The sequence below is a fragment of the Camellia sinensis genome, chromosome 7 (assembly GCF_055761805.1).
Source record: "Camellia sinensis isolate YWXY chromosome 7, ASM5576180v1, whole genome shotgun sequence".
Classification (NCBI taxonomy): Eukaryota; Viridiplantae; Streptophyta; class Magnoliopsida; order Ericales; family Theaceae; genus Camellia; species Camellia sinensis.
In genome coordinates, this window is record NC_138967.1 from 178,079,725 (window position 1) to 178,107,516 (window position 27,792).

The 27,792-nt window shown below is 32.6% G+C and overlaps 2 protein-coding genes across 10 annotated transcripts; one reads left to right on the plus strand and one right to left on the minus strand.

The window, feature by feature from the left end:
* Window positions 1–4,108: 4,108 nt before the first annotated feature.
* On the plus strand, window positions 4,109–6,206 carry LOC114288666 (putative cyclin-D6-1). The gene is made up of 6 exons (XM_028232222.2): window positions 4,109–4,264; window positions 4,358–4,450; window positions 4,654–4,746; window positions 4,830–5,037; window positions 5,219–5,346; window positions 6,036–6,206. Exons 1-6 carry the CDS (start codon window positions 4,109–4,111, stop codon window positions 6,204–6,206), a joined length of 849 nt encoding a protein of 282 aa, XP_028088023.2.
* A 1,064-nt stretch (window positions 6,207–7,270) lies between these two features.
* On the minus strand, window positions 7,271–20,718 carry UBP14 (ubiquitin-specific protease 14). 9 transcript variants are annotated; one of them, XM_082879980.1, is made up of 21 exons: window positions 20,281–20,584; window positions 19,644–19,815; window positions 19,296–19,405; window positions 18,446–18,558; window positions 17,967–18,303; window positions 17,562–17,656; window positions 16,803–16,936; window positions 16,651–16,707; window positions 16,410–16,487; window positions 13,565–13,619; window positions 13,432–13,470; window positions 12,961–13,041; window positions 12,114–12,312; window positions 11,930–11,987; window positions 11,733–11,855; window positions 10,884–10,972; window positions 10,690–10,779; window positions 9,771–9,941; window positions 9,525–9,658; window positions 9,222–9,345; window positions 7,271–7,848 (listed from the first exon to the last, which is right to left on the minus strand). In XM_082879980.1, the coding sequence occupies exons 3-21, from the start codon at window positions 19,351–19,353 to the stop codon at window positions 7,670–7,672; spliced, it is 2,214 nt and encodes a 737-aa protein (XP_082736106.1). In that variant the 5' UTR covers window positions 19,354–19,405; window positions 19,644–19,815; window positions 20,281–20,584; the 3' UTR covers window positions 7,271–7,669. The 9 variants fall into 9 exon arrangements, with proteins under 9 accessions (XP_082736106.1, XP_082736105.1, XP_082736104.1 ...); XM_082879979.1 differs by having other exon boundaries at window positions 13,432–13,473; window positions 20,281–20,559; XM_082879978.1 differs by having other exon boundaries at window positions 11,733–11,858; window positions 13,432–13,473; window positions 20,281–20,382.
* Window positions 20,719–27,792: the final 7,074 nt, after the last annotated feature.

Consider the following 27,792-nt stretch of genomic DNA (forward strand, 5'->3'; position numbering starts at 1 on the left):
TACAGTTATCGCAGAATGGTGGTATTGATTACAATCCATACGTAGAGTTTCTCACCATGACTTACTTCAATCGCTGCATTTCATGGTACCCATTGCCGGTAAAACAACTTAATTGCTACAAAGCCTCAAATGCTCCACTTGTTCTCAATTTCTTGATTATAAGAGACAAATTATAATTTTGATACTCGATACATATCAAGAACTAACTGATATGTATTGGTTTGGTATACTAGGGTGTATCCGTATCAAAAGGACAAAAAATTGATTCTTGATTTTTTAAACCAAGATTTGCATAGAAACTAGTGTCAGAATTGGACATACTATTTTGGAAAGTGGGTTAAAACCGCTTCTTAGCGATCGAAGTAAGTCATGGCGAGAAACTCTACGTATGGATTGTAATCAATACCACCATTCTGCAATAACTGTAATCATCATCATCAAACACAGAAAGAAAAAAAATTACAGGATTCATATTCATATGTATACATGAATCAATACAATTCAGAGAAGAACACACACACACACACACACACACAGAGAGAGAGGAGTGTTTTGTGGTAGTACTTCTTTCATTCTGTTTGCAGCATTCCTTCTCAGAAGTCGAGCTTCATGGTTCTGGAAGAAACCCTGAGCGGCCATGAATTGTGTTTCGCTTTCGAAGAGCCTCTGAATTCGATTGTGTTCTTGTTCTTCTTTTTGAGTTGGGTTCTCTGAATTGGACGCCATTTTATAATCTTCTTCTTGATTTCTGGAAGGTTGATCGAAGAAGAAGAAGATAGTTTGTTGCAGAGCCTGCTTTAGAGAGAGAGAGAGGGGTTTTTGTGGCTTTAGTAATGCTTCTCCTACTGAGAGCATCTCCAATCATTATTGTTATAATGCGATTGCCATTGTTATAATTTGGTAATGAATAGTGTTACCCCAACCATAATATTATTGCCATTGCTATAATTTGGTAATGAATAGTGTTATCTTGTCAAAGTGTGAGAATTGGACATACTATTTTGGAAAGTGGGTTAAAAGTCACTTCCCAGCTTTTAACCCACTTCCCTCTCTCACAAAAGAATCAAAAAAAAGTCAAAAAAATAACTTTTAACCATTTTCTCAAAACACCTCATAGAACACTCACACAACAAGTAGACACACAATATCTTGTTTTGTGCTCGTAAAATTACTCTTATTCTACATGTTTAAATGTATCATCCATAGATTATGATTATTTGATGAATAGTAGGATCAAAGATGATATGACCTTTTTGTTACCAGCTGTGTTATCATTGCTTGGAATGTGAGGAAGATTCATTTTTTTCTGCCACTGTTTCTAGTAAAATTTCTCTACTCTATTTTTTTTCTTTTTTTTTTTTCTTTTTTCATAAATCAACTATGAATTGATACATAAAATTCGAACCCATGAATATTTCAGGCCTGAAACAAACTCAACATCGATGCATCAGATATAGAGAGAATGAAACATCGAATTCTCTATGCGCTGAATTGGAAATTGCGATCGGTGTCTTCACTGTGTTTTCTTAATTTCTTCATCTCTTTCTTCAACATCAGTCGTGCTAAGGAAATAGCAGCGTTCAAACTTAGGAGCATTAAACACAAATTGCTGCACATGCATTATGGTAATGCAAAAAAAAAAAAAAAAGATTTTCTTTGGATTTTGTATTATTTGATTATGAATATTCCTGATTACTAATTAATCCTTTGTGTTGATATTATCTCAGATGCCATATATACAGAGTTCAAGCCATCAATAATTGCAGCTACAGCACTAATAGCTGAAAGAGCACGTACTGCACCCCTAAAGAACTTCTGTGAACCTTTTTTGCATTGCCAATTTATCGATACGGTATTATAAAAGTTACATAATTATTATTATTATTATAAAATATTTATTAAAAAAAAAAGTTTTAATAACACAAAATAAGCCAATTTTTTCTTAGACCGGTTGTTTTGAGAATTGGTTATTTTAGTTAATTTTTTTAATTTTTTATGAAAAAATATGCAAAAGAATAGAGAAAATAGTTGATTTTTTTTTTAATGATTTTTTAACTTTTTGGCTATTTTAGCTTATTGCCAAAACAAGCCGCATGAACCAAACAAAAGCCTAAATTTCACTGGTTTTATTTTTATATGATTCATTGTTTCATATAGTGTTCGATATATATAGATTGTCTGTGGGTTGATGAAATGGATGAATTGGAGAATTGCCTCAACATATTAATGGAACAAACAAGAGCAAACAACGTGAGAATTTATCACATTCCACCATTACCACCACCACCTAACCAGGAGGAGGAGGAGGAGGAAGAGGAACAGGAACAGGAAGAAGAAGAGGAAGAGGAACAGGAAGAGGAGGAGGAAGAAGAGGGGGAGGAAGAGGAGGAGGAAGAGCAACAGTTCAACTGAATTAAAGAAAGTTGCTATATGATATCTAGGTTTTGTAACACAATTGATAAATCACATATTATTCAGACTTGCATGCTTATGATCAAGGAAAAAGATACACATGACATGAAATTTATTATATGTGGAGTAGATTTAAATTTCTATAATGAATGTGGTCTACATATGCTCTATTTTGTAGGTATTTCTATGAATATTTTTTTCTGACTACTTAATATTGTTGTATGATTAAAATCATTGTTTCTTAGATGATGATTACAAGGGTGAAATAGCATGACAAAACTACATACAATTGTCAAAAACAAGTATATCATTCATCTCTTGTGGTGGTGTGAGTTTATGCAAGTGTTTGTGTAAGAAGATAATCGGTTTGTTAGTTAAAGAGCAAAAAAATGTTCTAACGGAAGTGTTAATTGATTGTTTATGTGCACCAAGGATCCTCTAGAGTGAAATTTTCCTAAAGTTTCCTAAAGTGCTACATTGTGTGGTTGAGATTTATTGGCAAGTCACATCAAAAAAATTGATGTGACTTGCCAGTAAATCTCAACCACACAATGTAACACTCTAGAAAACTTTAGGAAAAAATCACTCTAGGGGATCCTTGCTCGTTTATGTGTGTGTGTGTTTTTTTTTTTATAACTTTTTTGTTGGTGTTTTTATCTTTAATGAACTTAAAATAAATAAATATAAATAAATAAATAAAAATTATACCTTTGGATTTTACTTTATTATTATTATTTTAAAATTGTCTATACGAGGCCGATCGAAAAAATAAAAAATACATAAATATAATTTTGAAAATAAAAATATAATATTTTTTTAGTTGTATGTCAAATATCTAAAACTCTAAAGCTTACACCTCAACTTTAGAGAACATAGAGGGTTTGTAGAATCTATTATGGATTCTATTTTAATAATTTAAATTATTTATTTTAAGGGACATTTTTTCATAAATCCATTTTCATCTATTTATATTTTATTTAATTTATATTATTTTTTTGTATTTCAATAAGTGAATGATATAGTTACCAAAATACCCTTAATAATATTCACATTTACTGTGTGAATGTTCACACCGTCAATATGAATTCAATGTGAGCATTCACACGTCAATATGAATATTCACATCACCAAATTGCTAACCATTCAAAAAGTATTTGTAATGATAAAAATGTTCATAAAATACTTTAAATATGAGAATTAGGATTTGGTAGATCAAATGTTCAAATAATAGGACTTACTGAAATACAAGAATATCTTATGAACTAATTGAGATACATACACTAAAAAAGAATTTTCTAATAAATCTCTCATATTTTAATGGTGCACATTAAAAAAAAATTAAGTAAAAAGTGAAATAAATATAAATGACATTCCTCTGGTTTAGGTGATGTCTCCACGTTTACAAAACCAATCGATTGCACGGTGTACTGCCACTGTACTGGATCAAAGCTCAGCCACACGGGCTTTGCCCAACTGTAATAACTAACAAAATAACTGCCTCAGTAGGAACATATTAACTAACTAAACCCCCCCTCCCCCGCCCCCCACCCCCCCCAAAAAAAAAAAAAAACCTCTTTCTTTTAAGCAGACTCTGTACTGCTACATTAATCTCTCTCTCTCTATCTGTGCAATAAAACTATCTTCTGCTTCTTCTTCTTGGATGAATAGCAAACAAATTAAGAAAGAAGAGTCGGAAATGGAGTTCAATTTTGAGAACCCATTTCAAGAACAAGAGCTCAAGCCTATTGAATGGCTCTTCGAAACCGAAACACAATTCATGGCTGCTCAGGGTTTCTTTCAAAATGATGAAGCTCGCCGTCTAAGAAAGATTGCAGTCAAGAAAATACGACAAGTACTATCACAGACACTCTTCTCTGAATTCAAATATGTATATATAGTTTTGATTTGTGTAATTCTTTTGTTGGTTTTGATGATGATGACACAGTTATCGCAGAATGGCGGTTTTCGTCATGATCCTTTTGTATCGTTTCTTGCTGTCAATTACTACGATCGGTGCATTTCAAGCTACCCACTGCCGGTAAAACAAGACCTTCAATATAATTCCAACAAAGCCTCAAATGGTGTACTTGTTTCTTCTGATTTTCTTGATTGTGAATCATTGACATAAAACCAAACACAAACACGATAGAGGGATAATATTACAACAAAATTGAAAGTATATGGTTCGAATTATTCAAAATGAAAGTACTTTATCAGTCATTGATCTTGGTGATGTTGCAGGGTGATGAATATTCATATGGGTTGTTTATTATCAGCTGTGTTGTCATTGCTTGGAAGATGAGGAAGAGTGGCTTTTATCTACCTGTGTTCCTGGTAATTACTAAAACACCTACATTTCTCATTCATATTCATTTTCATTTTCATTCATTCTTTTCTTTTTTCGCAAATTCTCTCAGGAAACAAACAGACTCTACAACGTGGATTATAGGCAGATAGAGAGAATGGAACATCGGATTCTCTACGCACTGAAATGGCGAATGCGATCGGTGACAACACTGTGCTTCCTTGATTTCTTCATCTCTTTCTACAACTTCACTGATATTCAAGAAATTGCAACTTTCAAACGCCAGACTCTTGAATGCAAATTGCTGCACATGCATTATGGTAAAATCCCAAAAAAATAAAACCCAAAAATATATATCATTTTGGTTGAGTTTTCATTTGTTTTTTCTTTTCTTTTGTTTTGGGTTTTTATCAAAATAATGAGAAATTCAAAATAGCATTCTGAATGTGGTTGATTAATAATTGCTAATTAATCATTGTATTAGCGGTATGTCTCTCTCAGATGCGAGATTTACAGAGTTCAAGCCATCCACAATTGCAGCAACAGCACTTATAGCCGAAAGACCGAACATTGCTCCACCACCGGCATTTTTCTGCGAACCTTTATTACGATGCCAATATTTGAATATGGTAAAATATAATTACATTATATCCACATTTTTTTTTCCTTTTCAAATCTTTATTAAAATGCATGATTCATACAGAGTCTGAACTCTTTTGATTAGTCATGTTCTTTCCTAAATAATATTATGCTGTGAGAAAATTTAAAGCACATAACAAAAAAAAAATTAAGGCCTTTGATTGGGTGTTAGAATTAAGGTTTTGTTTGCTATAGGTTACTAGAATAGAAAAATGGGCTGTTTGCTATAGCAAGAAAGTTCTGTACAAAGATGGTGTAATGAGAAATTATTGTGTAAATAGTATAGGGGGAAAAAGTGATTAACTTGTCACAATTATCCATTCTTTGTTGGTACAAATAGATGATTAGAATTATTATCATTTTAAAAATTGAAAGTTCTAATTGAAACAATTAAAAAATCAATGTTTGATTTGTTATTAGAGTCAAAACCTAAACTTCTTTTTGTAAATTTCCCCCCTTTTTTAACGGTCCTCTAGTAATGAGTAACCCAGAAATTAAAATTAAAAAATTCAAATAATTTTTTTTATTTAAAACAAAGTCCTAATAATACAAACATAAGCTGATTTTTTCTCAGCCTAAAATAGCAAGAACCAAACAAAGCCGTAATTTCACTAGTTTTCATTCTACATGATGCACTGTTTCATATTTGGTCTTTGATATATTGTGTGTTAATGATCAGGATGAATTGGAGAATTGCCACAACTTATTAATGGCTCAAGTGAGATCCAACGACCTAAGAACTTATCTCATTCCACCATCACCATCAATGGATGCAATCGCAGAAGTAGAGGATGACGACCAGAAGAGGCAGAGGTCAAGGAAGAGGATGAGAGAACGAGGACTGGTTTAAACTGGAAGAGAGAGAGAGAGAGAGAGAGAGAGAGAGAGAGAGAGTACATACAATTGTGAGAACAAAACATTCCATAGATAGTGATGATTTTATCTGATATTCGTATTATAAAAATAGTAGCAGCTGCACTCCGGGATGGCTACGGGACAGGTTTGGAGCAAGATTTCCATTCTCCACCCCCGCTACAAGTGGAACTTTTCAATTCCACCCCGCGCCCCCGTATATCAACCACATTTCAAATAGTCAAAAAAAAATTAAAAATTATTTAAATTTTTAACACTAAATAATTTTTTTATTTTCATATACATAAACAGTAAGACTTTTAAGATTATTATTTCTTTATATTTAAACAAAATCGTAAACTTTTAATATTATTTTCTTATATCTAATTATATTTTATATATATATATATATTATTTATATATTATTAATTATATCGAGTCGGAATTAAATCAAAAGAAGCGATATCCGCCCCCGCCCCCGCCCCACCCCAACCCCGTTGTGAGTGACAAAATATAATCCACCCCCACCCGCCCCACATAAGTGTTGGAGCGGGTAACATCCACCCCATTAGGACAGGTACGGACAGGTCTCGCGGATCAGATTTAAATTGTCATTCCTAACTGCACTGAAATGAAAACACAAAAAAAAGTGTCTTATGAACGGGTTTTATGTGCCTTAGCTCTGCTAATTTGTGTTAGCAATACGTATGTGCCTAAGTTTATAACTTAACTTTCTCAATATTGGACAATCTATATACTATCATAGATAGAATGCGAGAACAATTTGAACTATATATGAAAACAACAAACTAAAAAGGCATTGTTTGGTTCACTGAAGCACCGTACACTACCTTCGTCCCCTGCAGAGAGATGGAGATAGATTCCACCATTTTGTTAAATCAACAATAGGAGTGCGTAGAATTCATAAACCAAACAGTACAATAGCAGATCAATACTCATTCCAGCATCAATGATATCACTGCACTATGCCTTCCATGCTCATGGAAACACACGGTAAACAGAATGCAAAGAATAAACCACCACCCATTGCGAAAATAAAAGTTAAAAAAAAAATTTAAGTTCATAGAAATTTGACCTCAGAATACAAACTATTCTTGTTAATCCTTTTTCTCCTCTTTCATGACTGACCATCATCTGTACCTTCCACCTCGGGAAGTAGTCAGAAGGAGCACAGATTACACATATTCTCTGATAACGAACATTATAATCCTACAAAAGCATTATTCCATTCCCAACAATGTTCTTTTTTCCTCTTAATAAAGAAAAATGAATTTCGACATGCCACAAAAAAACCAACATGTTCCATTAATGCTGTGCCAGAAGCCAACGGTGTAAATCAGGCAGCAATCGGGTGAAATATTACCAGAAATTGCTTGATGCTGTTTTTTCCAACTGTTCAATCACTTTTTAAGTCTTTCTACTGTTGTATTTCTCATGTTTTCAACTGTCGATTCTTTCGAAAACATACAAGTATCCCATGTCCTTGGGCGGGTTTTTGGAAACCCCGACTTTCTCATCATTGAAAATCACCCACCTCCCATCTTTGTAGATGTGAGCGACATAGTGACCGCACTGAGTAGAGGTACCGATGTGGCTCACTAGTCCCTTAAGCCTGTAACCTGCGTAATGACAAGAAAAACAACAATTTACTTAAACATGTCAAAATATAAAACCACCTAGCATCATTTTAAACAACCAAGGTCTTCAACAAGTGAAAATTTTTCGTATACGACATTATATGCTCGAATACAAACTCATGGGGAAGTAAAGAAACAATAATTCAGCGATGTGCCAGACCTTATTCAATCAAACTTGATAAGCAACTTCAATATAATTTGAATAATATTTTCCATCTTTTTTCACGTAAATATTGTACAACATTCTTGACAAAAACAGATAATTTTGTCGATACACAATTTCTTTCAAAAAAATATGATGATTTTGATAAATATGGCTGGATTATTGTAAGGCATTCCAACAAAATAAAAACCAGGGACATCAGATTTCAAATGCAAACAAGGTGAGGCGAAATAAGAGAACAAATATGCCAAAATCAAAGATGAAAGCCAAAATAAATGGATGAAACAAAGAAAAACATAAAAGAACCAACCGGAAAGGAAACCATATGCTCAACTCAACGAAAATGGAAAGGAGAGACCCCCGACTTGGTGAAAATTTCCCAGATCTATTATAATACTTTCCCTAAGCAAGGAAATTCCAAATCTATCCTCCATGTCTCAGTAATATGTCAATTATCCCAAATTCCTAAATATTACAGACAATTCCAGATATATTTCACAACAATTGTAGAGCAAGGATTCATGTTTTAAATGCTTTAAAATATACAACTTTTCTTCATCAAAAACCATTAGCGATATTTCCTCAAATAACTCCCAAATTAGAATTTATCACAATAATGAAAATCATTCTGAATTTAAATTTAGGATAAAGAGAACATTAGAGTTCATAAATACTTCCTTTGTTTATTCTTTTTGGTGGCAAAACTTCAACGTTGAACATGAAAATTACAATGGTCCAAGAAATATAGGGTATGTTTGGTTTGTGTTTGAGAGATGTGTTTTAGAGATAAAAAGTACGAAAATATGTTTGGTTTGGTTTTTTTTAAAAGATGTTTTGGAAAATTATTTTGAGATAGAGTTTTGGAAAAAGTGATTGATTTGATATGTGTGAGAGAGAGATTTGTTTGGAAAACTTGTTTGGTTTACAAGTTTTGAGAAATTTTTTTGAGAAAATTTGTTTGGTTTGATTATTTTTGAAAACTTATTTGTAGAGAAAATTTCCCAAATTTTTTTCAGAAAATCAAACCAAACGAGCCCATATTGTTCTAAAGTGCCTGAAAGATAATAACTAGGAACACAATAGCAGTCTGATAAACAGCAAAGATAGTATTTTTTGTAGTAATAGCAGTAGTAGCAGCAAAAGCACTCATGTTTATGAACAAAAACATAATAAAAGAGTACAAGGAACTGACTTCCTCCACCATCAGACAGTGCAGAATCAACAATAGTCGTGGAACTTGATGAAACATCCATATCTGATGGACCAGAGGCAATAGGGTTAAATATCCAATCCGTTGCTTTCTCAATATCACCACCCTGTTAAAAATTATATATTCAAAAAGAAACAGTTCAACACAGTAAAAACAACGCCCAATTAGTACACATTAATGTGTTTGGGAGGGAAAAGATTGGGTACACACCTAAACAGTTAATACAGTCTAGGGACAAAATTACAAAGTGCAATCAAAATAATTGAGTAGCAGTAAGAATTTTACCGATGCCTTCAGTGCCTTCCGAGCAATATCTTCTTCAAACCCAAATGAAACCAAAGTATCAACTTTCGATTGATCAACAAATGATGACACAACCCCAGCACTTTGAGTCTCTTGTGAGATGGGTGCATCGATGTCTGGAAAATAAATGTGCATTAGTACCTTCTGCAATCTAAGATAACATAAAAAAAGAAATGTGACTTTAGGAAAGTAGCTACTGCCGTCAAAAGACCTTTTAAGATCGAATACCTGGATCATCCATGTGAGATAGTAACCAATTCATTGCCTCTTCCACCCCAGCATTTGAGGTGTTGATAGCAGCTTTTTGACAATGAAGATAGTTAAACCCCATTGATGCAAGTTGGGATACTATACCCTCATCAGCCAAAATCTTCTTTGGTTCTGCCACATCCACAGCGGCTGTGCAATATAAAAGGTAGATAATCAGTTGTCCATAATGCCAGGTATAATGCCCGAAATGCCTACAGAAACTTTTCATTGAATGAAATCAGGAATTGAGACGTGGCAAAATATCAAAGAAAGAATTGTAGGCACCTTTTGGGTCGCAAGGTGAGAAGAAATGAAATGATTACGTCTCTGACCAAGGTAAGAAAAAAAATGATTGTGGTTTTTCATTATCTTGGATGAACAATAATAAAAGAGGACACATGTGCCTTTTAATTTTACTTACTTTGTATTTAGAGGGATATTTTAGGTATTATAAGAATTTTACAAAGAGTAATTTGCGTTTCTCACCACTTTTGGTGAGAAACAAAACATGAGTTTTAAGGGACATCTCCTCCTTTCTTGCCATTTCTCATGTCCATAATCATCTAAACAAGTTATGAGAGCCCTCTCCATCTCAAAGTAGGTGATTGTACACGGCATGAGAAGCGTACTTTAATTGAACACAAAACTACAAAGTAATTTTGGGCAGATAGGACCAAAATGCCAACTTTCCAAATTATAGTTGGGAACTGTACCACAAGGCTCATCACTAGAAAAACATATTTAATATTCACAAGTTGTACAAATGTATTGATAGCACTTAGCGAAACGTATATTTTGCCTACATATAAACAAAAAGACAAATCTGTCTTCTTTTTTAAGCCTTCATGTCAAACTGAATTCAATCAGGAATTTAACAAAACTAGACAGAATCACATACCAGCCTCAGGTAACAGCTCCTCCCCAGGTTGAAGACCCTTGCTACGCATGTGACTAATATCTATGGTGTCAGGAACATCTATATACACATCTAAATAAACGAACAGTGGGAAAAATGGGAAAAACCAATCAATACACCATTTTCTAATGAATTTGCTTTCTGAGTAATTAAGTAAAAACCAAATGAAAAAATACCAAGCTTTTTTGGCACCCAGCCTGCCTCCATCACAAATTTTCGCATGTGCAACACCAGGTAATCAGGAAATGAAGTCAGACCAGCAGCTCTGTGAGGAATGGATAACATTAACATATTATATATAGAAAGGAAATGGCACTTGAAAGGTCTAGTCATGCTTTCTCATTTTCTTATGACATTTACAAGGCATTAAAACAGCTTATGAACTCTAATTCCATCATTTTTAAACAAAGGGGGAAATAGTTTATAGTATATACTTTTATCAGCAAATGTCAGGTACACAATTTTAGAATGATTCCTCGAAATCTAAGAAGCATGGACATTTGTAAAAAGGTTGTGTGTCTATGCTGGACACTGGCACTTGTTGGACACTTCACAAATTGTGTTAGACACATCCAAAACATGTCCTATTATATTTTAAAAACTTTTTTAAAGCTGGACACATTTTGAACACTTGGGGGACACGCGTGTCCATCGATTAAACACATTACAAGTTTGAATAATTTAGGATCCAATAATAAAAAATAACAAATAAAAAAAAAACAACATAAATTTATACTTACTCATTAATCCATCCTTTTTTAAACTTTAGAATCGGTGTTATGTTATATTATTTATTATGTTCAAATAGAGTGTTCATATATATGATATATAATAAATATATAAAAGAACTACGTATTTTGTGTGTCGTGTCTTGTATTTTTTTGAAAATTGTGGCGTTAGCTTTTCCTGTCACGTGTTTGTGCTTCTTAGTTTCAAATCATTAGGACTATAACCACAATAACAGTTGACCAACCAACTTCATAAATTGACAGAATGGTATAAACCATTATGATCAGAAAACCTACTTGGTTGCTGTTACTTTAGCTTTCAATTCAGTGCTGTAAAAATCATGCACCTCTTCTTCAGCTATAAAGCTGCTTAGACAATCAACCAAACGTACCCTTGGGCGTACAATTTGATCAGTAGACCTGCTAGAAGTAAATACACTAAGAGAAATCCAAAAACTAATGAAAAGCATGAAAACAAGCCCACTCATACTCACACTTCCTTTCCCTCTGAATCTCTTTCTGCCTTCGATTTGTGGAAGGCTTCCAGCTCATCTGGATTTACAGCCCATGACATCATCAAAAAGCAAAGATAAATGTTCCAAGCAAATAACATGTGCAGATGCTTACCTTTGTCAATAGCTTTATGTAGTGGTATGCTTAGAGAGAGAATATGCTTACCTTTGTTAATAGCTTTATGTAGTGGTATGCTTAGAGAAAGAATATAGTCATTCCTCCTATTGTAGGCAACTTTTCCAGAGGGACATTCTAGTCGCTCTTCAATACCAAACTTGAAACTCTTTGAAGGATCTAAATCTGGCTTCCCGGCATTGGCTCGTTCGACTTGGTCAATGAAATGCAGAAAGAATTCTAAAGCATCCTAGACATAAACTATAGTGTCAATCATACACGTAAATAAATTAAAATAACAATAGGAACAACAATTATAGTAGAAAAAATTGGACAAGCCATCGGAGGCAACAAAAGGGTCTGAACTAAGTGGCTCATTAATTGGCCAAACCAACTGCGACCTTGGCATTAAGCCTGAGGGAAAGATAGCTATACAGTTATCCAACTTTGTTAGACATATTGGCTACATCAGTAACCCAGCAACAGCATGCAAAAAAATGAGCCCCTAAGAGTGGCTCACATGTTTTGTAAACCTATGTGACTCTTGAGACCTCATTAACAATCTCGCACACTCCTAATGAACCATTGATGCAACCTTACTAGTATATGAGGTCACAGATCTCATTATCAGCATCATGCAGGCAATCCAATGGAACCCATTGTCCAGACAGAATATTTCTTTAAATGGTTCAGATTAATAGTTGTATCTAGCTATATGATGTGGGCTTGGGTTAGATTAACACTGTTCCACATTTGAGTCAACAAATTGGATCTTTAAGTCACTCTCTGACCAAAAACCCAAGATGCTGTATGCACATTTTGGAAGGAATCAAATCATCTCCTTGTATAAGAAAACAAGGCTATTATTCATAAGAGATTTAACGATAACTGAACACACCTGTTGTCTCATAGTAGAAAATTCAGGATGACTAGCAGCAATGACTGCCTTGAACATACGAGGAGGTATGCCCTCCTGTTTCTGAAAGTTTTAGATGGTAACAGAACAGCAAAAGAAAAGAACAAGTCACAAGACAATAGAAGTGATAGAAAATTAAGGCAAAAAAAAACAACAAAGTTCAATGAGAAAAAATGAACAGATAGCTTGCAGGTCAATGAAGAGATATAGACCTGCACATGAGATAAATAATTAAAAGGAAAAACAAAGGAAGCACATAGCAAAGTTTCGTGACAAAAACTATGGTTTAAAACTCTACTAAAAACAGCAGGTCAATGTAAAATTGCTAAAGATCAAAACTGCTAAATATTCAAATCAAAATAGCGAAGAAAAACTGAATGACTTGATTCAAACATGCCCGTAACAATCAAGAGACTACACACATGCTAGGAAAAGATCCAGCTGGAAACTTACAGCGGTGGGTGTTGAGTTTGCAGCATTTGTGGTATCATCCTTCTAGATGGCAAATAAAAATCAAAACAACACTGTAAGTGCATAAAGCAGAGACCAACAGCATGAAGATAACTCATTTTGAAAATGTACATACCTCTGGTGCCGGGACAGAATATTTACCAGATAGCAGTCCATGTGCCAGTTTAATTCTAACATAAAAAAGGAAACATATAAGAGAAATTCTGAGTTGTGCACAAACAAATCACATCCCATAATTATTTCTGACCATTCTCATCTTTGCTTCATTATAAGCCAATCAGATGCTCAGCAACATTAATAAAATACCAGTGACAAAAAAGAGAAGAGTGAAAACGAAAAACAAGATAAAAGGCATTCTTTCGCTAGGAAAATTCATGCTTTCCATGTTCTATCAAACAAATTTCTACATCAAATAGAGAAATTGGAAAGTGATGACTTTTGTAATTGCAATTAATTCAATGCAAGCACACATCAATTTACCAATGGTGTTTTAAAGGGAGACTATATTCTATTTTGCACAGAAAATGGACAAAATTTCATCCATTTAGACTTTTACACATCAAACAAAAGTATACTTACCAAAAAAATACCCAATGTCTTGTTCGAAATGTTGATTTCAGAATGCAAAAAGCTTTAACAAAGTGGTATATAATGTGCTCAAATATACGAATTTTGGCTCAGCCAAAACCACTAAATGGAGCCAATCTACGACCCTTGCAAAACACACACCACAAGTCTATATCCAAAATCTTCAACCCAACATGAAATTAGCATCGATGAATCTCTTAAACATAGCTAACATTGTTGTGGCCCTAGCGCGGACACAAATTCACTGGTTTTAACTTTCATGCCTTCAACCAGCATTCAAATGCAAATCGCACTACAGATACTATACTATCAATATCATCATAATATCCACTCAATACAAAATATATATCAGCAATATTCTTTATCATTATGGTAGTTTCCACAATCCCTGAGCCGAACACCCCTTCAGACTTGGGCCAATTCCCCAGTAATCCAACTTAGCCCAAGTCTCCACAGGAATGGTGTCCCTACCTATCTCAAAATAGTAGGCCCCACAACCTTTTGATAATAAAGGTCTTTTTTATATAAGAAAATAATATAAGGACTTTATTTCATAGTAGTTTTTTTGTTAATGTGAACTATGCCAACAAGAAAAGAAGCAGCTGACATTCACTTGGGCGTGTTCACGCATCATGGAATCAAGTTTTAGGCTAACTTTGAGCCTTTCTATTCATGTCTATTTTAATTTTTTATGCTCCTAGATAGATTAATGATGCAGATCATGGAAGGAAGAAAAAAAAAACCAAAAATTTCACATGCATCATGTTTAGGGCATCAAGGAATGAACTTTAGGATCAGTTTTTGTTTTTTATAAGTATAGTTTCGAGTCAATTTGAATCATTAATCATTTATGACTTGATTTTAATATGCTACTTGACAGATTTAATTATGTTTGTCCCCAACTTCTCTTTATTAAGAGACTCGGTTGTGTACTATAATTATAATAAATAGATTGTACCCCAAGTGCTGATCCCAAAGAAAGCAGTTGGCTCTTCCTGCATCCATGCATAAATAATTAGTAAATAGGGTCCCCGAAGCCCGCCTGCCAAAGGGCTAAGTCGAGTGATTCCTATTGTAGGGGATCGTAGCTAGCTATAGTATCACACGATTCTTTCATCTTCTTTTCACATTCATTCTCGGTGCAAAACCGTCTACTTATTAACTATTAGTAGTCAAGGGTAACTACGTAGCTTTAAATTTTTCCAGGCATGGGTAGTAGGGGGTTGCCCATAAATCTTATTGTGGGTCAAATAACTTCGTCATATCTTATATAGGATCCTTATGAGGTCTAGAACATTCTAATTGATCAAAATTTATTAATTTCCCAATTTCAAACCACAGTCCAAGTTTGATGAGAAGAATAATCGCCTATAAATATCTATGTAATTGTTCTATCTTGTGGACTTGAGTGTATGAAATTTTTTTTTTTGTTTTTTGGATAAATAATGAGTATATGAGAATTTAAGCTTGTGTTTGTGTAAATATGCCATCTTTCGAAGGCAGAGCACGACTTATTCGAATCTAGTTTTCAAGTTCTTGTTCGCAGCCTAAGAATAGTCCTGATTTCAATCACAAAACCCTCTCCGATCATACTCTAACCAAGCCTAAACCTTTCCCCTACCTTTTGGCATTCAATTCAAACTTTAAAATCCTAAATAAGCAGCTGTCCAAACCCTTTAACAGCTCTAATTCTAAAAATCCAGCATGCTGATACTTCTGAAACAAAACCAACTTCAGACCCATTTTGCCTAAAGACCTTATAACTTATTTTCTACCTATTAAAACCCTAAACCTAGAATTCATTCCTACACTAAACCCACCACACACCTAATAGCAGTCAGCCACAGTCCATGCTATTAACACTACACTACATCAATTTGTTTATGGTTTATTATGCTTTAGTCAAGGGTATTCAGATAAAGTTGAGTTTAAAAAGGAGTGAAAAAGTTATATGGACAATCAGAATGTTAATTTGCAATAAAAAAAAAATCAGAATGCTAATTTCACACAAAATTGCACTACAACAAAACATAATAATCCAACTGTACCCTACACACAAACCTAAATAAATAAGTACCATGGAAGCAAACAATTTAATGATAAAACCTACCGGTTCACCTTTTCTACTGTCACTCAGTAATAATTTATACCATAATTTCACAGAACTAGGTATCATTAAAAAAATAATCTCATCGTAGGTAAGCAATTGATCTGGATAAAGAATACATATACAAAGAATAGAGATGGCTAATGATTCTTGGTCAATGAGAGACCGACATCAATCCTCGTGGAATTAGAGAAGTCCAATAAGATCTAAGTATAATGTTAGATCATGTAAGAAGCATTAAAATTAATTGAAAACTGTTACTCACAACTGCATATTCAGGTCTAAAGTTGGATCAGCTGGAGCAGCCTCAAAAGCCTTCTTCAAACTTTGGTTCATGTGGTATCTGATGAAGAACAGCATAAGAAACAAAAGAATTCAAATACAAGGGGGTGGAAAAAGCCCAAACAACTAACACTAGTATCTCAGCGCTGAAAGTTGATAATTACATCATATACTTATCAAAAAAAACTTACATCATATACATCAAACAGAAATGATATACTAACCGTGAACAAAAGGAACGCGTAGAGAACACAACTTGCATAGTTGCAGCCAGGTAGCAACTAAGAGAAATGATAGGAAAACCAGAAATTATAATAAGTAACAAATAATAAATGCAATGACGTTGTCCCCCGCTGTATTCTTCAAGGACAGTTACCTGTTCCCCAAGTTGACAAGTCCTGTGTAACCAGGTCCAAAAAGTGGTTCCATTTCCTGTCCACTTTCTTGAATTCGGTTCCAATCAAAATTGGTGTTTTGGTCAAGCTCCCTTTCAGCAGTCGTCATTTCAGTCTGATGGAATTATATTTAAGTTAATATGCACGCTCAGTAAAACATGCATATCAATTTCAAAAGAAATAACCTACATAGTTTATGTCCATGAATTAACTTTACTAAGGGCTTATATTTAAGTTAACATGTACAATCAGTAAAATATGCACATCAAACACAACGAGGGGGGGGGGGGGGGGGGGGGGGTGCATTTTTTTGTGTCCAAAGAGTTTCTCATAATGAAATAAAACAGTACACCAAGTGTGATAGAAGATGAAGGAGAGCACCTTTTTTTTATAATGCAGATAAATGGTGCAACTTAAAATGTTTCAAAAACATACTTATCAAAAAAAATGTTTTGGTGACATAGCTAAAGCAAAAGATATATTTTCCATGAAAAGGGAAATTAGATTAATCATGCAAAATTTATCTTCTCTATTCCTTCTTGAGTTTGGAGCATTTGATAAGAGCAAAATTACAACGTAAACCAAACCAAACCCTTTCCTTTCGACTCTCCAAGAACTTCCCTTGAGATTCTCCTCATACAATTAGCCATCGAGTTAGTGTTAGCATCATAGCAAAATTACAATGTCAAAAAAAAAAAAAAAATTTAGGCCATACATATGAAGCAAAACGAATAACTAACCTTCTGCAGTGATGAAAAATCAATACCAAAAAATGCCAGATGCTGCCCTAAAAGTGGATCCAAAACACTTTCATCCTCCGGGTAAGAAAAAACATCTGAGCTGCCACAATTTTTATCTCACAATTACTTGAATTAAAGTAAATCAGACAATCACATAACAAAAATAAAAATCAAGAACCATGATGAAGAGATAGAAAGGGTGGTCATCACAACAGGAGATAACTATGATGCTTAGAAATGGGTCAAACTTTTCAAACTTAATCATGAAATCAACCCCCTGGCAGAGACTTTGGCATGGAATTCACGGAAATTTCATATGATTGGTATACACACAATTACTTGCAGGTAAAATCATAATGATGTCAAGAATGAATATCTTTTTTAGGAGAAGCAACGCAGCATTACCTGCTGCATCTAGATCAGCAGTTACTGTTCCAAGCTTTACAGCAAGAGGGTAGCCTGTTTCATTAAAATGTGCAATGGCATGGTTGTTACCACCAGTTCCATCCCAATTTCTCCTACCACAAAGGATCATTCCGTCAGTCAAATTTAACCAAAGATTTTCAGTCTTGTCACACTTAGCACATTTCCACCCAGATGGAGGAACAATAACTCCATTGTCAAGCTGTTGCAGATCCATGGCGTACACACTAATTTGTTTCTTATCAGCAGTCCAGGATGCAAGTTGCTCCTTCCGTTCAGCCCCTTCAGCCATTAAAATAGCATCAACTGCCAACCTTACCTGACAATTTGGGGGGGAAATGACAGTGAAATTTATGACCATATTCTTCTTTGAGATTATTGATTTCTTCTATAGCTAAAATCAAATGAGAAAAAACTAAATACAAATAAAAACCAGCAGAGAAAATGTAAACACAAAGCACCTTCTCTGGCAACTCAACGGAAGGAAATGGAAGAGTTACATAATCTGGCAATATGACTATATTGTGAGTTTCTTCATATTCAGGATCATTGTTGTCAAACCCACCATCAATACCTGTAATCAGACAATATCAAATAGCAAGTCTGAAAACAATATTAATAGTGTAATAATTATATAAAACTTAACATCTATCATATAAAAACTGTCACTTCAATCCACAAAATAATCAGGTTGACATTAACATACTATTTACATTAACTACTAACCATAACATACAGCACACAAGCATGAATTACTAGCTGTACTTCCCTTGGAAAATTCATTCCACATTAAACCACACAGTTACACTAGTTATAAATGATTAAGTGCGAGGGTGATGCATCTCAAGAGAAGAAAAAAAAAATAACAAGAATTTAGCAAAAAGTAAGGATTATAAAAATAAAAGAGAAATATTGGAATATGCTACTACTTCAAATTCAATACTTGTGCACACACATATCTGGTCATGTAATGCAAATTTGTTAACTCAGTTGAACCCGGCATGATGTACAATGCACTCAAATCCTACCCGTACTTCAATACACACACGTACATGTGTGTGTGAATAATTTAGTAGTATCATAATTTTAGAAAAAATATAAAAAAATTGAAAAAACTCAAAACAAGTTCAAAGAGAGAGCTAAACACGTCTCCCCTCTCTTCTTTGCAACTGCTTTCTACTACTTGTGAAAGTAGTAGTTTCCCACAATGCCTTCCTCCCACTCATATGGGAACAATTTCTGCATACTTTAATATATATCACCCATCTATTGAATAACTATATTAGTAGTCTATATGTAGAAGATAGTTACACGTGGGAAGGATTTCTCCACTTAAGCTGATAGATTGTGTGCTGTTATATCCATCCATTCATTAGAGGTCCTTTATGTAAATGCACGTGCTTCTAGTACTCAGCATACTCCTACAAATGCAATAGCCTTCTACATTATGCATTAGATGAAGTCTCAATGGCAGCAATTTAACAGTAAAAAACCCTATAACCACTTGAAATTCAAGTAATGGGTATCCAACAGCTATCACAATAGTTGCTGAACATAATTTTAATCAAAAACGTCTAGAACCAAATTCCGAAATTGATACCAATGTAGAGTATCATAATTTAATCAAACCGCAAACTCGTAACATAATAACTGAGATACCTATAGCCAAAAGGGTCGGTTTCTTCAAAGGTCTATCTTCAGAAACTGGCTTTATTGTCTGCTTTATATGCAAATAAACTGGATTTCCAGTCTTCTCAAAATTCCAACCCACACAATCCTTCCCAAAGGCAAGAAACGTGTTCATATCAACAAACAACCCACCTTCAGATTTCTGAAAAAAAAGCAACATCAATAAAACACATAATCGTCACAGAAACATAAAAGAACATTAACCCTCCTTTTCAATTGCCAAGAAAACCCAGTGAAGGAAAAGATAAATAATTTTAAGCCAGACAGAAACCCTACACTCTAGTTTGGTAATCATAAACCCTAGGTTTGATTACTGAAGAGGGAAAAACAAAAAGGAACTTGCATATACCACATATATCACAAGAAAGCTTGGCTCTTTGGTTGATTAATAAAGCCAACTAGTTGTAACAACATACAATTACTATAAATAAAATAAAAAAATAAAAAAATAAAAAAGAAAACTGGGATTTTTAGAATTTAATAAAGAGAGCCAATGGTTGAATGAAGTAAAGTCTACCATTTTTCACAAACTTTCTCAGCAACCAAACAGATGATAAAAAAAATAAATTTATACGAAGATAAAAAGATTAAAAAAAAGAGTAACAACCGGAGTATCGAAAGAAATGCAGCATTCTTGTTTATAGATTCGATTGGTGGGCTCTGGGATTCGGACTCGAGAGAGGTTCGCTCGCAATAGCTCCATATTTGAGTTGAAATTCACTCTCTGAAAACCAAACTGTTTCGAAAAATCGAGAGAGAGTGTGAATGAGTGAGTGAGTGAGTTTGGAGAGAGATTGTAATGATGATGAGGAAGATTGGAGAATCGGATCGATGAAGAATTGAGGGAAACTTTTGTGTAGTGTGTATACTTTGCCCTAAGGTTAAGCACAGAGAGAGAGAGAGAGAGGAGTCACTTTGGGCCGAAAGAGTGAAAAGAAAGAAAGAAAGAAAGAAAGCAGAGAGCACGGCACGTCTTGGATGCGTCCCAAATGAGTCCTTTCTGACTCATGAAAGTCCATGCTAGTTTTTCTAAAGTTTTCACCCTAGTTTGATCTAATTTAGTTTTTTAATTTAAATAATTTGATGCTATGTTTTATTTTTTTTATTTTTTTTTTCAATGATAAAAAGTGTCTAAACTAATTTATACACATTTCGATTAATTTATTTTTCTGTTCGATCAAAGATAGGCTATCCATGCTGGGACTAAAAAATTGTATGGAGAATATACCTACCAACAATTCAAGACAACTCTAAAGATTGTTTTAAATTTAATTTTATGTACTATTTGACATAAAATAAGTACATTTATTTGTATCATATCACCTTTCTACTTTTCTATCTATTTTTTCATAAAAAATTAAAAATATTTATTTATTTATTATTCCAAACAATCTCTTAATTTAATCATTTCATTTAAATTTTTATTTATTTTATCTATATGTACACTTTTTAAATTTGAGAATTGTTTTCGTCCCCAAGCATTTTTCGTCCCCAAATGAGTCGTTTGTGTCTCATGAAAGTCCAATACTGGTAAATCATTAGTTTTTCTAAAGTTTCACCCTAGTTTGATCTAATTTAGTTCCTACAATTTTAATTTAAATAATTTGGTGCTATATTTTAAATGTAATTTCATTTAGTCAATTTCATTTAAATTTTTATTAATTTTGTCTATTTGTATACTTTTAAAATTTGAGAAGTGTTTCAAAATTGTTATTACCTTCAATTTAGACAGAAAAACTAAATTGAAATTAACAAGTATTCCAAAATTATTAATTTTAACTTCCAATTTAAACGGAATAACAAAATTGAAATTATAAAAACTCAAGTGATATTGAAGTCAAAATATAGGGGTAAAAAGTGTAATTAAATTTTATCTAATTTCTTTGGTTTAATTTTCTAATTTGCTTTTTTTTAATATTTAATTTAGTGAAAATAGAAAAAAAAAATATTCATTATTTTTATATATTTTTCTTCTTTTTTTTTGTTGGATAAAAATAATTTTTAATATTTTGAATTTATCTTTTTTTGTGTATATTTTTATTAAAAAAATTAAATTTTTCAACAAAATACGCATGCAAAGCTTAAAAATTCCACACAAAAATTAAAATTAAAATTGACTACACTTTTTTTTTTATCAATTAGTAAGTCCCATAATGGGAAAACCACTGACCTCTCAAATAGAAAGTATATAGAGATGATAAATTAAGCTAGTCCAATTGATTAAAGTAGTTGTTCGGCGTGGCTTTGAAACAGACATCCTAGCCATGGAAGTCTTTTTGGAATTTTTTTAAACGTTTGGTGAGATTTCACGAAAAAATAGAAAGTATATAGAGGTAATAAAAAAATAGAAAGTATATAGAGGTAATAAATTGAGCTAGTTCAATTGATTAAAGTAGAAAGTTGTTGTTTGGTGTGGCTTTGGAGCCCATATCCTGTTTTGAAAAGATGGTTAAAAGTTGACTTTTTAATTTATTTATTTTTTTAATTTTTTTGAAAAAATATGTAAAAAATATAAGAGATGATATGACTCAAAATGAGTTAAAAGTTGACTTTTACCTTTCAATTGTGTTGCCAAATTGGCCCCTAGTCGTGAAAGTCTTTTCGAAATTTTTTTACCTGTTTGGTGAGATTTCACGAAATTTTTTTATGGATTTAATTAATACTTTTTTGAGAAAATAATTGTAAAATAAAAAATAGAACATTTCTGAAGCACTTATAAAATTGTGTTTTGCAAAACACAATTTTATTTGGGTAAATTACCAATAGGTTGTAATAGTTAAACTTTAATTCTCATTAAGGTTTATTGAAAATAAGTCATAGTAAAATCATCCCTAGAAATTGACAATTTGTTACTTTTATTCTACTAAGAATCGTGACAAACAAAAGTCATTAATTGTCAATTTTTAGCGACATATGCAAAAGATAGTCACAAAAACTTATTTATGTCGCAAAAAAATGACAATTAGTGACTTTTTATTTATCACGATTTTATAAATTGTCGCTCAAACTTATAATTAGTAACGTTTTTCTGTGATGAATTTTTTAAACTGTTGCTAAAAGTTGATAAATAGTGACTTTTTGTGATATTTTTTTAGCCTGTCCCTAAAACTTGTAATTAGTGACATTTTTTGTGACAAAATTTTTAAATTGTCACTAAAAATTAACAATTAGTGATATTTTTTTAATAATATATAATAAAAAAAATGTCATGAATTCTCACATGGCCGATTAAATAATAAGTTCACCTATAAAGACCTACACGTAAGTCCTTTTTTTTATTTTAGAATGACTTTCCTTGAAAGATTTACTGTAAAATTTGTTTTAAAAAAGCCACTGCCTTATGAAAAAAATGAGTCAAACAGACCCTAAGGGCACGTTTGTTTGGCAGATTAGGTTGAATGAGATTATTAGTGAGAGGATTGTTAGTAAAGAGATTGTTAATGTGTGGAATATTAGTGAGAGAATTAAGTAAAAGTGTGTTTGTTTTGATAATAGTGTGAGAGATGATTAGTAATTGGATTATTAAATTATTTTTATATAAAATAAATAAATAAATAATTTCTATATCAAAAAAAACTAAAACAAATAGGTGCACTAGGTAAAATAAAAAAATTAAGAAATTTTTTATATAAAATAGACTCAATCCCCTCACTATTTTCTTAATCCCACCTAAAATTTACCCAAGCTAATTCCCAAACAGAGGGGAATTACTAAGCTCCGTACACTACTAATCCTATAACATTTTATTACATTCAAACAAGAGTTTAGTGAGTCTCACCGATTAATAATCCAATCCACCCTCCTAAACCCCCAATCAAACATGATCTAAATGTTTAAAATTATTATGCTTTACTCTATGTATAACATGGATGGATATCCAAAAAAGTCACTAAAACAATTGTTAATCTAGGTGCATCTTACGGGTAAATTACACTTTGTTCTCTTTAAATTTTTGTCCCTTTCTTTTTTATTTTGGTTCTTAAATTTTTTTTCTCAACTTTCACTTTGAGAGTTTTAAACCTTTTTCTTTTTCTTCAATTTATTCCAACAACTAACTTATGTTGTATATTTTGTCTAATTAAATCAAACAAATAAATTCATATTGAGCAAACAATTTAAATTTCAGAACAAGAACATGTTGGAATTTACAGAAATTCATAATAAAATAAAACTAGCAAAAGAAAACTAACCGAAACCTGCACTAAACAATCTCCTTAAAACAGATTCGCCGCCTCACTGGTTGGGTGCTTAAGGTTGTTCGACATCTATCTCCCAAGATACGACGGTTGGACCAGCTATAGCAATGTACCGACTGAGTAGCTTCGGCGAACAGAACTATGACAACACTCTCTCACTAGGAAGAATATAAAATTGGAGGAAAATTTTTTGAAGGAGAAAGGTCTCCTTTTATACACATTGAGGGAGAAAGGAAGAGGCTCCAGCCATCAAGGCCCATTACAAATGCAAAAATGAATTATGTATTAAACCTGCTGGAATAATTCATCATCATTATAGAGGACTTACATACATATTATACATCTGTGTAATGTATATAATTCTGCAGCCTACAACACTAGCTTGGCCCAAAAAGATTAAGATGGGTGGGCCAAGTCCAACCCACACACTCAACTCATTCCAAGCCCAAGTCTCAAGATCCATGATCCATCGACCTGGCTTGGTCCGGGCGGGCGACACGTGCGTGTGGTAATTTTTGCATAACCAACTTGGACCATAGTCTTGGCCCAAGTCCATCCTTAAAGTATCCATAACTCCCTTCCTTCAAAAAATTTTGATGCCCCAAAGGGCTCACACCCTTAGGCAAAAAATGAGATTTAAATACCCATCAATGCTCTCCTCTACAATCAATGTGGAATAGAAGATTTTACACCTTTCCCAACACCTCTTTCATGAGGCAATTTAATCAGTCAATTTCTCATTCAACTCTTAATAGTTTTTTGTCATTATTTTTGTGGTGTAAAGAGTTCATTACAAAGAATCTAAACCCACTTTAATCCACCTCAATTGAGGATTGACATCCACTTTAATATTACATTAAAGTCACTAAAAAAAACCATTATTTTTCCAACAATTTCTTCCTAATTTTTAACCCCAAAAAAAAAAAATTGTCATATTGGTAGTTACCCAACACAAAAATATTATTATAAAATTTTGGGTAAATTATAATTTACCTTCTTAATTTCAATGTCTTTCCACTCTAGGTCTTAATGTTTTGTTCCCTCTCTAGTCCTCAACATTTTTAATTTTTTTCAATAGTCAACGTCCGTTCAAAATTGGACAATTGTGGCCACATTGTCCCTAATTTGAACCCACACTCCATTGTCTCCTTGAATTCTCCAAATCCACTAAAATGAGGATAGAATTTGAGATATTTCACCCTATGATGGTGTCGATTTCAAAGGGATATGATAGTGAATGGCTCATGGTGGTTTTGAAGTGTTGATTGTGGTAGTAAGGAAGTGGAAAAGGGTAATGTATGTTAGTATTGTTAAGTAATTAGTGATGACAACGGAGATGAAAAGTATTGTCATGAATGGGTTTTGGGTGTGGCGCAAAGAGGAATGTGAAAAGAGATGGTGGTGTTTCAATGGTTGTATTATGCTAGTGGATGGGGCCGATAATGGGGGTAAATGTAGGAGTAGTAAAAATAAGTGTTGGAAAGAATGGTAGGCTATGGTTTCGGTTAAGTCACAATTTATATAACAATGTGTTATTATACCGTGTGGCACTATGAGGTTCTTAATATGTCATTTTTTTATCCAATTTTGAATGATGTTGGATGTTGGAACAAGCTAGAAAAAATTAAAGACCAAAGTAAGAGAAAAAATGGTCAATGTTAGATTATGTTAAAACTTGAGGGGGAGGGGGCAAATATAATTTACTTAATTTTGCATAATAATGTTTATTATATGGTAAATTACATTGATCTCCCGTAAGGTGTGAAAAAAAAAATACAAAACTGCATAATTACACCAATTTGAGTGAGGCCTTCTTGCTACTTATTATCTCCCATTTTATATGACAATCAAGCATGCATTATGTGTATTATTTTTAACATGAAAATACAATACAAACTATCACTATAAAAAATTACACTTTTGGCGACTATTTTTCGCAACAACGTCAATTTTTCATAGCCAAAAGTATATTTTTGGCAACACAGTGATCAATTTCGTTGATAGAAGCAGACCTTTACCGACGCAATTTACTACCATCGCTAAAAACACATAACATTCACTGGGAGCCAAAATTATTGTTTGGTGTCAAAATTTAAAAAATTTTAGCTACAAGGCTTATTTTTTAGCAACACAATAAGCGTCACTATTAGTGTGCTTACTTTTGGCGACAACAAATTGGCATAGGCAAAGAGTTAAACATTTAGCGACGATAACACTATTCGTCAGAAAAAGTTTTGCTAGTGAAATGAGGTGATTTAGTGATTTGTGTTTTTATTATAACTTTTCAAATGTTGTAAATATTTTAGTTATTGAATTGTAACATTAAAGTGATCATCGAATTAGATCACAAAATGAATCCATTAAGCCCAAACACACTCTTAAGTTTAGATGGCTAATTTAAGATAATCTAAAATTTTTCAAAGAATGTGGTTAGATTATCAATTTCAATATGTTTGTTTTTATTTTTAAAAACATATTTCAATAAAAAAAATTCTTGAAAATCTTAAAAAAAAATTGGTGAAAAAATAACAAAACACTTATTATTTTTGTATAATTTTATCTTTTAGGAGGTCATAAATAATTTTTAAAATTTTAAAAATATATTTTTTATTTTTATTGTTCTCAAATTAGTTTTAATTTTTTCAAAAAAAAAACTAAAAATTATATTTATTGTTTTGGTGATTTGCCACTAAAAATTGAGGCAGTGGAAAGTTCCGTCTCAAACTAATGCCATGAAAAACATCAAAATAAAAATCCCAAAAATTTTGGTGCTAATATATATGGCGCTGGTTTACAGGAAACCCAATTTCCTTGTTTTTCTCTCATCATGGACTATCAGTTTAGGGTTTTTGAAGCAAACCAATTTCAAAGAAAACTAAAGGCAATACTCTATCTCTATTTCTCTCTCTAGATTTATTATATAAATATATATTGATTATAGTTGCTGTTTATTTTGATATGAAGCATCAAAGAATATCTATTGATCTCAGGTCCCATAGAAAGAAGAAAGAGATTCCAGAATTAAACAGTGAGTATTTTTCTTTGATTTTATTGGAGTGATTTGATACATGTTAATTTTTAGGTATATTTTTGCTTGTGCATATTATATATATATATATATGAATTATTGGTGGGTTCCGCAATACCCTTTTTCTTTGATTTGTAGATAATTGAATTGAAAAAACATTGTGCTTAAGTTATTTGTCCTTCCCAATAAATAAATAATTTGTGTGCTTTGTTCCTGAGCAAAGCTTTAGATGAATTTAAATCTCCGGTTTTGTTTTGTGTTTTCTTTGATTTTTCATTGAAATCTACTTTGATTTGTTTAGTGCTCCCATCTATTGTTATAATTCATTATGAAAAAAAATAAAACTTTCAAAATTACTATGTGATAAACACATTCCCCACATTGTTTGTCATGAATAATTTATTTAAAAATAGATACCTTTTAACAGAGCATCATAGTCCATTTTGCACAGTTTATTTTCTCTCTTTTTGTTTGCCTTGAATTTGCACTTATATTTTTTTAAATGGGAAAACGTATAATGTGCACCCTTACAAAGAGACACTCGTAAGAAAATTATGAAATTTTTTGGTAGAAATTATAGGCATTACGAGAGCTAATCTAACTATAATAGCTTTCTGGTTCTCATGCCTCTTACCCACAATTTGAAGTAGGAAATTATCAATGCTAAAAACAATCCCTTTTTTGTTGCCTTCATCAAAAAGTTTTGTTCAAACTTTTACCACCTCCATAACTTCATACCAGTCCATTTATGTCTGATTGAAAACTAGATAATTTGAAGTAAGAAATTATCAATGCTAGATAAGTTCTTTTCTCTGATTTGGCTCTCATCATCTGAAGAACATTTTACAGACGCCTAATTGGGCATGTAAGTATAATACCCTTTCCGTATCATTTT